We start from the raw sequence: 9,644 nt of genomic DNA, 5'->3' as shown, positions 1-9,644 counted from the left end.
GTGCCGCCCCTCGCTGCGGTCGTGCACCCGGCGGGCAGCAGGGATGGCAGCACACAGGCCCTGTGCCATTCCTGTGCTCTCCCCAGCATCCCCTCCCATCCTGCAATCACCGCAGCCCTGGCTTCATGTTGGAGGGCCTCATGCAGCTGGAGACAGAGACTGCTCGCAGTGAGTTGTTATCCTACACTTATCAGCATTAGACTGGGCTTGACAACTCAGCCTGGGATTTGTGTGGTCTAAATCCTTCTTCATTTGGCAGCCTGGTTTGCTGTTATTTATGGTGCTTCCCAATTCATTAACGTGTGCAGACTGGGCTGTTCTGTGTGCGGTGCCGTCARCAAATGGTTGTACAAAGGAAGGAGGGTCCCGCGCTGAGCAGAGCACAGGGCCCTGATGACCCTGTTCCTCGCTCCTGCCGTCTCCCTTGTGCTTCCAAAGGCAGGACTGGGGCAGGACCAGCGCGTGGGTGATCCGGGGAGAGACGGATAAACCCTGCAGGTGGCGGGCACTGTGGGTGCTGGTGGGGCCGCGATGCTGCCCTGTGCCCTGCCTCCGCATTAGCACTGATGGGTTTAGAGCAAATCCCCTGTAAGCCCCRGCATGTTCCCGCCAGCTGGACGCAGCTCCAGGCCCTCCGGGAAGCGAGGGGCAGCGCCTGCCCCTGGAGCTGCCCCGGCTGCTCCCCACGGCGCTCGGCCCCTTTCGGGAGCCGACCCTGCGACGGGGGCCGTTCCTGGCGCAGCTCCCTCCCCTCCCTGGCGCCGGGTGCTTTACGAGCGCCCCGTTCTCCCGGCACCGCTGCGTCGCGGCCGTGGAAGCCGCAGCAGCGCTGGGTATTTTTAGCACGAGAGCATCAGGCCGGGAGCGCCACGGGCTGGAGCGGCTGGGGATGGATCGCCATGGAAACGGTCGTCTTCAAACTCCCGGGAAGCGCAAGGGAAGGGAAGAGCCGGGAGGAGCCTCGTCCCCMATCCCTGCCTGGTCCCAGCGGCTCTGACAGGCAGCAGTCAGCGACCATTTCAGTGCAAATGTGTGGATTTTGGCTGTTGCAGCCCCATCTCAGTGAGGCGGGAGCAGTGGGTGGAGGGGAAGCATGGGATGTGTTTGGAAAAGCTCCTCCTGCCCTGGAGCTCTGCGGAGCCCGCTGCACCGGGAGGAGCCCTGCTGCTCCCGCCGGAGCTGCCCCTTGGCAAGCACGGCAGCTGCTYGCTGGGCTTGGATCCTTTTTGATGTGTTTTTAGCCCTGCTCTKTATGGTGAGGAGCAGCAGGGACAGTGCAGCTGGCCCAGGGTCGGATCCCCTCAGTGGTGTCCTCKGGTAGGTCAGTGCGGGGCTGGGGGCATGTGGGTTTCCCACAGGTGCCCTAGGAAGCTCTGCAGACAGCAGGGAGCCTGAGCGCCCAGRCACTGCCTGAATTGACTGCACGACRTGAATGACTTGACGGTAGCCAGTGGCAGGTGATGGGGGAGATGAGATGGGATGTGCCCCCAGCGGGGCGGTTTTGCAGGACCCCGCGCGCTCCGATGGGAGCAGCTCACGATGCGCGGGGCAGGTCCCACGGAAACACCGCTCCGGCCCTGGATCTGACTGCTCCTTTCCCCTCGCACCTGGCCGGGGCAGCCGGGATCCTGCTGCCCTCCAGGAGAGCCAAATTCCAGGGCTTTACCCCAGGCCCACAGGGYGAGACCRAACCTTGGCTTGTCCCTGCTCGCTCTGACACCCGCCTCCTTGGGAAGCAGGCAGAGCAGGGAGCGGGGCGGCGGGAGCAAGCAGCAGACACATAGGCAGAAACAAACAAGTTGGAATCATAAAATCTTTCCAAAAGTGGAAACTTTCGATACATTGCCAACTGGGAACTGTCATGAATGAACATCTCTGCTTTAATTAGGGTTTAGCTCAAGCTGCTGAACCAGATTTGGCTCCAAACACGACGTTTCTCAGTGCTGGAGCACATTTGGTTTTAGCTGCGACGTCTATATCTAGCTTTGGATGTGATTACATGTGAGAGTGGGAACATCCTTTGGCTTATTTTTGCAGGGATTTATTTTTTCCTGTTGGACAGACTGGGGCGCCTCTCCTTGAGGCCGCGGCTCGGTTGGTCCCCGCGGTTGGCGCCCGTGCTCTGCGTGTGCACGTGTCCCTGCGTGTCCTGTGCCCGCTCCCGGCCCCGCGCTCCCTCCTCGCGCTCGGCCCTTCCTCCATCCATTGCCGCATCCCGCCCGGGACACAGCGCAGGGGATGACGTGGGGATGGCGATGGATGYGCCCGGGGCCCAGCCCGGTGCACAGAGCGTGACGGATACCCTGGGGTCACCATCGCAGTGCGGCCCCCCTGGCGCTGCCTCCCTCAGCCCTCTGAGCTGTGGGGCACCCCTGGCCTGGGGACGGGGAGGTGGGACATGGGAACAGGTGGGCTGGGATCCCGCCGTTGGGATCTGTGGACACCGAGTGTCCCAGGAGGCCGGGGGCCGTGGGTTCAGCCTCCCGGGAGAGCCGGTATCCGGCGAGGCCGGACGCTCCCACGGCCGCGTCGGGGCTGCCCCTGGTACCTGCATGGCGCAGTGGGCAGAGGCTGCAGGAAAAGGCAGGTCCCTCCAAGGCTGCGGAGCCCCGTGGGGACCCGGCGTCKGCGGGCGCCCGGTGGCTTTTCCCTGCGCACGAAGGGGCCATTGGCCCGCTGGCCCTGCACGCCCGGGCGACAGCGCCGGGAGCTGCGGTGGCTGCAGCTTGCAGCGGGACACGGGGCCYGGCGCCGCGCGGCTGCTCACGCTGCCTTTCCCCTGCAGCCGACATCATCTCCACGGTAGAGTTCAACCACACGGGAGAGCTGCTGGCCACAGGCGACAAGGGCGGCCGCGTGGTGATATTCCAGCGGGAGCAGGAGGTGAGTGCGGGGCTGCCAGCGCCGGGAAGCGGCTCGGGAAGCGCGGGGGGTTGTTGCATCCCCGTGCATCCCGCAGCTGCTGCCACCAGCTGCAGCATCGGCACCCACGGCGTCGTGGGCAAAAGCCACATGCAGGGACAGGGGACGCGGGGGGGATGTGGGGGGGACGCAGTCCCGGCATCCGCTGACGCTGCCGTCCCGCAGAGCAAGCAGCAGCCGCAGCGGCGCGGCGAGTACAATGTCTACAGCACCTTCCAGAGCCACGAGCCTGAGTTCGATTACCTGAARAGCCTGGAGATCGAGGAGAAGATCAACAAGATCCGATGGCTGCCGCAGCACAACGCCGCCTACTTCCTGCTCTCCACCAACGGTGCGCGCCGGCCGGGCCGTGAACGCAGCGCTCCGGCTTTGCTTTGGCTTTAGGGAAAGCGGGGGGATTTGCTGCAGTGTGCAAAGACTCACTAAACCCATTCCAGTGGGGGGGAATCATTGAAAATGTAATGAAGATTAATTATGGACTATAATGTTCTGCTAATTGAGTTTTTAAATAGCTTTTTGATTAGCAGGGATATTCCCTTTCCGTTTGGGCTGGTGTTGCACATGCGGGCGCGTTATCAAAACACCTCCTGTCAAAATAACTTGCATGTAGCCTTGTTTCCTTTTGCCCTTGCTGCTAAAGCAGCCCCATGAGCAGCAGCGCCCTCCGCAGAATGGGTTAATGGAGCCCAGTTAATAGCAGGGAGCTGGAATTACGGTGCAAGAGAGAGAACTGGGGTGGATTTTAGGGCTGTGCACGAGAACTAGTGGCAGAGGGGAAGGGAACAACAGTGAGGACAGCAGGCGGTGATAGAGGGTACGAGCGATGGAGGGGCTGGGGGGCAGAGGTGCTGGAGGGGAGCCGGGCGGCTGCGGCGGGAGCAGGTTTCCCCACTTTCTGGGCATTTCTGCTGGCRGTTTGTGTGTCAAAGGATTTCCTTGGTGTCACTGTGTGGGCTGCGCGCGTCCCCGCAGTGTCACCGCACGTGTGCCCCGCAGATAAGACGGTGAAGCTGTGGAAGGTGAGCGAGCGGGACAAGCGCCCCGAGGGCTACAACCTCAAGGATGAGGACGGGCGTCTGCGGGACCCCTCCATGATCACGACGCTGCGGGTGAGCGCGGCCCTGCGGGCAGCGTCACGCACGGTGCCGCTTGGCCCGGCGCGCAGCAGGGCAGGGGTGCACGTGGGCACTCCTGGGTGCAGCATTGCGCTGCGAGTGCAGCAGCTGCGCTGGTGCCTGAGAACCATTTGTGCCACAGCAACAAGATTGGCTGATTTTTCATGTTCTCCAAACCATTACCATTTAAATGACAGGGTAGTTCAAAACATTTGGCTTTTTGGGCTATAAAATGCACGTGGCAGAACTGATCGCTTGCAAATGAGCACCAGCAGTCCACGGTGACGGGGGTGGGAAAGAAGGGAAGCTTTTCCCGGGATGGGCTCACCGGGATGGGCTGAGCCCAGGGCACTTGCCTGGGCTCCCGGAGCGAGGACGGGGGCGAGGGGGCGCCGGGCCCGGCGGGACCGCAGTGCCGCGAGCGGCGCGTCCTCCCGCCCCCCGCAGCCGCCCCGAAGCGGCGGGAAATTAAGACACGTTGTTCCTAGATGAAAAATGACTGGCGTCCCTCGCCCTGAAAGCACAGGGTAATTTAATTTGTTAGTGGTTTATTTTACTTGACAGCCTCACTCTGCACTGGCTGCAGTTTGTTACGCTGAATTACCCTTTAACGAGGGCTGTGTGTATGTATATATATATACATGTATGTGTGTGTATATATGCACAGAGCTGCATGTGGCAGGCTGGTGCCAGTGCTGGTGTCAGTGCCAGTGTCAGTGCTCGTGCTGCGCGTGTGCGCTGCGTCCGCCCGCGCTGATGCCCGCTCTGTCYGGCAGGTGCCCGTGCTGCGGCCCATGGACCTGATGGTGGAGGCCACCCCACGGCGGGTGTTCGCCAATGCCCACACCTACCACATCAACTCCATCTCCGTCAACAGTGACTACGAGACCTACATGTCAGCCGACGACCTGCGCATCAATCTGTGGAACTTCGAGATCACCAACCAAAGCTTCAGTATCCTCGGGCTGGCGGCTTCGCTGGCGGGGCTCATCGCGCGCTGCTGGCCCCGGGTTCGGCTCGGGGGATGCAGCGAAGGGGAGGGCTCAGTGGAGGGGCTCAAGGGGTCTCCGAGCAAGCAGGGACCTGCAGGGAAGCGAGCAGCAGGGCGGCTTGGCCGGCACCCCGGGGACACCCTGAGAGCTGCTGTGGGTGGCCCTGCAATGTGCGGGAGGTGCAGAAGTCCTGGGGAAAAGGAGGGCRCAGGCGGGATGTGGCGGCCAGTCCCTCCAGTAGCCCCACAGAGCCAAGCTGCTCCCGGGCTGGAGCTGGGCTTGCGGCCGGAGCACTCGGAGCCCGATGGAGCGCAGCGACGGTCCCTCCGACAGCAGGAGGGTGCCGGGGCGGCAGCCGCAGGGCGCTGCTCAGCGTCAGCTTTGTGCCGTTTCCCCCGGGCAGCGCTGGGAGGCTGCATATGGGGATTACGGCGGGCGCGGGCGCAGGAGGGGCTGTCCCGGGGCCGCGCGTCGCCCTTGACCTGCCACAGACATCGTGGACATCAAGCCGGCCAACATGGAGGAGCTGACGGAGGTGATCACGGCGGCCGAGTTCCACCCGCACCACTGCAACGCCTTCGTCTACAGCAGCAGCAAGGGCACCATCCGCCTGTGCGACATGCGCGCGGCGGCGCTCTGCGACCGGCACGCCAAGTGTGAGTACCGGCAACGGGTCCCGCGCGCCAGGCAAATGCCCTCAATGGAGGCAGCCTGCTCCCATGCACCACTCCCATGTGCTGCTCCCGTGCACCGCTCCTGTGCACTGCTCCTGCACGTGGCACGTGCTGCTCCCATGCACTGCTCCCATGCTCCGCTCCCGTGTGCTGCACCTGTGCGCTGCTCCCCAGGTATCCACTGGCTCCACAGGGCCAGCACGGCCACAGTCACAGAAGCCATTGCAGCTCCAGGGCATCCCGTGCCGAGGSGCGGGCAAGGAAGTGGGAAGATGTCCTGGAAGAAGCTGACGTTGGCAGCGAGGTCACCCTCTGTCTCTGCCGCGTCGAAGTGGGGGACCGCGGTCCCTACACTGCAATGGGAACAATGCCACACTTCCAGTGATTTCCTCTCTAAAGCCACATGTGCCCAGCCAGTGTTCCCTAMAGGTGGAATTTGCAAATCCATACAGTGTGGAACTTCTCCAGCTGCTCAAACTGGGATTTGTTCAAGGACGAGATAGACAGAACCCATGTGCTGCAGCTGCTGCACGGACGTCCGCCGACTCCGCTATGGAGCCTTCAATGCCGCTGCACTTCGGGACGCATGCTTTGTACCAGTTGCCCCTGCCAGGGCTCACGCAGGYTCTGTCCTTCCCTCTTGCACAGTTTTTGAGGAGCCCGAGGATCCAAGCAACCGCTCCTTCTTCTCCGAGATCATCTCCTCCATCTCCGACGTGAAGTTCAGCCACAGCGGCAGGTACATCATGACCCGGGACTACCTCACGGTCAAGGTGTGGGACCTGAACATGGAGAACCGGCCCATGGAGACCTACCAGGTGAGCTGGGGCTGCGGGAGGGAGCTCGGCGCGTTGGCGCTCACGGCCGGCCGGGCCCCGGCGCTCGGCCACCCTCTCACAGCACCGTCCCCAGGTCCACGACTACCTGCGCAGCAAGCTGTGCTCGCTCTACGAGAACGACTGCATCTTCGACAAGTTCGAGTGCGTGTGGAACGGCTCCGACAGGTGAGTGGCAGCCCTGGGAGGCACCGACACCCGGGATGTTGGTGCAGAGCTGGGCGCAGGGCAGAGCCCGGGCGCAACGAGCTGCAGCCGCCCTCACGCTACCCCGGCGGCCCCTCCGCTGGGTTGCGTGCCGCTGGCACAGGGCAGCTCTGCAGATCCTCCCACCCGGCACATCCCTGGCACCACCCGTGCAGGAGCCTCCCTGACAAGCCCTCCACCAGCCTGGGTGGTCACAGGGGCTCCTGGGCACCTCGCCAGGCACAGGGGAGCCCGGAGCTCCCGCGCTGGTGCGGACGTGGCTGCAGTCTCAGGAGACGGCCCTGCTCGGGGTCTTGTCCAAGCCATGTGGCCTCTGGCCTCAGATTACCAGAGGCCAGGTGATAAGAGCCATGATAAGAGTCATCGGTGCAGAAACGGAACCATGCCAGGTAGATCCCAGATCCCAGCCGGTTTCTCCTCAGAAACCATCAGCACAAGTTGACTCGGCTCTGCTGGGCCTTGGACCCACATCCCAACCCTGAAGCTCCTCTGCACGTTGCGGGCGTGCGGTGCTGGATGGGGCCGCTTGGCCCCCGTGCGCGGCGGGGGGCAGCTCGTCCCGGCGTCCGGGCCTTGCACTGGACAGAGCCGGGCGCCCCGGGGCCCGCTCACCGCGTCCCCTTCACCCGCAGCGTCATCATGACTGGCTCCTACAACAACTTCTTCCGCATGTTCGACCGCAACACCAAGCGCGACGTRACGCTGGAGGCCTCGCGGGAGAACAGCAAGCCCCGCGCCGTCCTCAAGCCCCGCAAGGTCTGCGTCGGCGGCAAGCGGCGGAAGGACGAGATCAGTGTGGACAGTCTGGACTTTAGCAAAAAGATCCTGCACACGGCGTGGCACCCCTCGGAGAACATCATCGCCGTGGCGGCCACCAACAACCTGTACATATTCCAGGACAAAGTCAACTAGGAGGAGCCGAGTCTCATGTACTGAATACTAGTAAACACGAGGTTTCAAACGGTTCTCTTCTTTCTTTCTTTCTTTCTTTCTTTTTTCACCCTTTCTCTGCCCTTTTGGTCCCTCTCGGTGCCGCCGCCGGAATGAGCGGGCAGCGCAGAGCGCCCCGAGCACGCGACCGGGGGCACCAGCGGCCAGGTGGGCGCCAGCCGGGGACGCTGGGTCCGCAGGGCGCCCGAGCACGGGGTCTGCTGGGGCAGCACGGAGCCGCAGGGACGTGGGCACACAGCAGCGGCAGCAGTGCGTGTGAATGTGCACAGGTGTGAGTGTGTGTGAGGAGCAGGCGTGCGAGAGCGTGTGMAAGAGCATGTGCAAGAACGTGCGCAAGACTGTGCATGGATGGGGTTTCACCCCTGGCCGCCCACCTCGGCTTTGCAGAGCTCCCTCCTTGCGCGGCTGCAGCTGCTCCCCGCGGCTCTGCCCCTCGGCCAGTTCTCAGACTTGCTCTTTTTGGCACCATTTGCCCCATGCTCCTGCCAGCTGGGACAACAGAACCCCATGGACTGGGGCTGAGCCGGGCGGCGTGGGGCTCCCTGCGGCAGCTCCYGCAGCATTTCCCATGGGATTGGCTCCGCAGCGCCCAGGTGACTTTTCGTACCCAAAATACCTTCACGAGCAACGCTTCTGGAGTCCAAACCACCCACGTGCTTTCCTCCAGCGTTGCCTGGGTTTTAGTGCTCATTTTTACCCACTCTGTTGCAGTCTTGCATGTGTTACATCTCTGCCTCTCTCTTTTTCTCYTTTCTTTTTAAAAATATTTATTTATTTATTCAAAATTTTTAAAGATGATATAAAAGTTGCTAATTTAAGACATTCTTTTAAGAAAAGGAAACTCAGCCACATGTTGCTGTTATGTTAGCACCAGCAGCAAGAGGCCATGTGCAGCGCCCCATTGCAATCACAGGTGCAGCAATCACCCTGACAGTGATTAATGAAAGCGGCAGCTCCTGTTCTCATGGCAGGGCCACCCCATCTGCTGCAAGGATGTTCAGGTTCCTCCTTTACTTGAGGATCGGTTCAATAAAAAAACAAATTAAAAAAAAAAGAAAGGATTTTCCTTCAGCGTCATGTGTCTCACCCCAGCCCACTCCCAGGAGGAGATGTCCTTSAAAATCAAAATGATAAAAACAGAGCAGGAGCGAACACCTCCTTTCTACACTGTGTTTCCTGCTGCTGTTGGACACCCCAKGGCTGCCACCAGCACAAAGTTGTCCCAAACGTTCCCATGGGGTCAAGTGACATGGGAGCGCGGGGGCTGGCGGGGGTCTTGGGGCAATGGGGATTCCGGGGCCAAGGGCGGGGGGCTGTAGGGCTGTATGGGGCTGTGGCGGGGGGGTGATAGGGGAACGATGCGGTGTAGTGGGCGCTGTAGAGCAGGGGGGACCATGGGGTGCTGTGGGACAACATGGTGCAAGGCAGGACCATGGGGCCAAGTGGGGAGCTGTGGGGCCGTGGTGGGCTGGGGGACACTATGGGGCGMTGGGGCGCGCTGGGGGCTGTGGATGCTGCAGGGTGATGAGGTGCTGTGGAGGGGTGAGGTGTGATGGGCCCCGTGGCTGGGCGGGTGCTGGGGCTGGGGATGGCTGCGCACGGGTGCCCAGTGTCACATCCCCAGCCCGCACCGCGCTGCCCACGAGCGGGGCTGCTCCCAACCGCGACCTCCCTCCCAGCGCGTCCCCCCCGCCGGGCTCCGCGGAGCCACCCTGGGGGCGAGCGGTGCCCGCCCCGTCCGGGGGCTACGCGGGGGCTCCCCGCAGCGGGGGCGGCCCGGGGGCGGCCCCGGCCAATGCGGCCATCGGGGCCGATCCACCGCGGAGCCCATATAGGCGCGGGCAGCGCGGTAGCGGCTGCGGGGCCATGAACGCGTCGCTGGGGCGGCCCGACGGCGCGGCCGGGCCGGGCCCGGAGGCGGCGCTGGCGCTGCCGGCACTGGCGCTC

At 63.0% G+C, this 9,644-nt stretch overlaps 1 protein-coding gene across 3 annotated transcripts in view; it reads left to right on the top strand.

The window, feature by feature from the left end:
- The window catches only part of PPP2R2B (protein phosphatase 2 regulatory subunit Bbeta), a 47,175-nt gene extending 39,463 nt beyond the window's left edge, over nucleotides 1-7,712 (top strand). For all 3 annotated transcript variants that reach the window (XM_026046168.1, XM_026046176.1, XM_026046184.1), the window contains 8 exons: nucleotides 2,786-2,883; nucleotides 3,088-3,253; nucleotides 3,919-4,031; nucleotides 4,814-4,991; nucleotides 5,521-5,685; nucleotides 6,352-6,521; nucleotides 6,616-6,707; nucleotides 7,379-7,712. In XM_026046168.1, the coding sequence (XP_025901953.1) occupies nucleotides 2,786-2,883; nucleotides 3,088-3,253; nucleotides 3,919-4,031; nucleotides 4,814-4,991; nucleotides 5,521-5,685; nucleotides 6,352-6,521; nucleotides 6,616-6,707; nucleotides 7,379-7,658 (1,262 nt within the window). In that variant the 3' untranslated portion in view covers nucleotides 7,659-7,712. The remainder of the gene's footprint in view (nucleotides 1-2,785; nucleotides 2,884-3,087; nucleotides 3,254-3,918; nucleotides 4,032-4,813; nucleotides 4,992-5,520; nucleotides 5,686-6,351; nucleotides 6,522-6,615; nucleotides 6,708-7,378) is intronic.
- The last annotated feature ends 1,932 nt before the right edge of the window (nucleotides 7,713-9,644 follow it).

The sequence above is a fragment of the Nothoprocta perdicaria genome, unplaced genomic scaffold, assembly GCF_003342845.1.
Source record: "Nothoprocta perdicaria isolate Ctin4 unplaced genomic scaffold, notPer1 scaffold_107, whole genome shotgun sequence".
NCBI lineage: Eukaryota > Metazoa > Chordata > Aves > Tinamiformes > Tinamidae > Nothoprocta > Nothoprocta perdicaria.
This window is presented reverse-complemented; position numbering and strand designations above follow the sequence as displayed.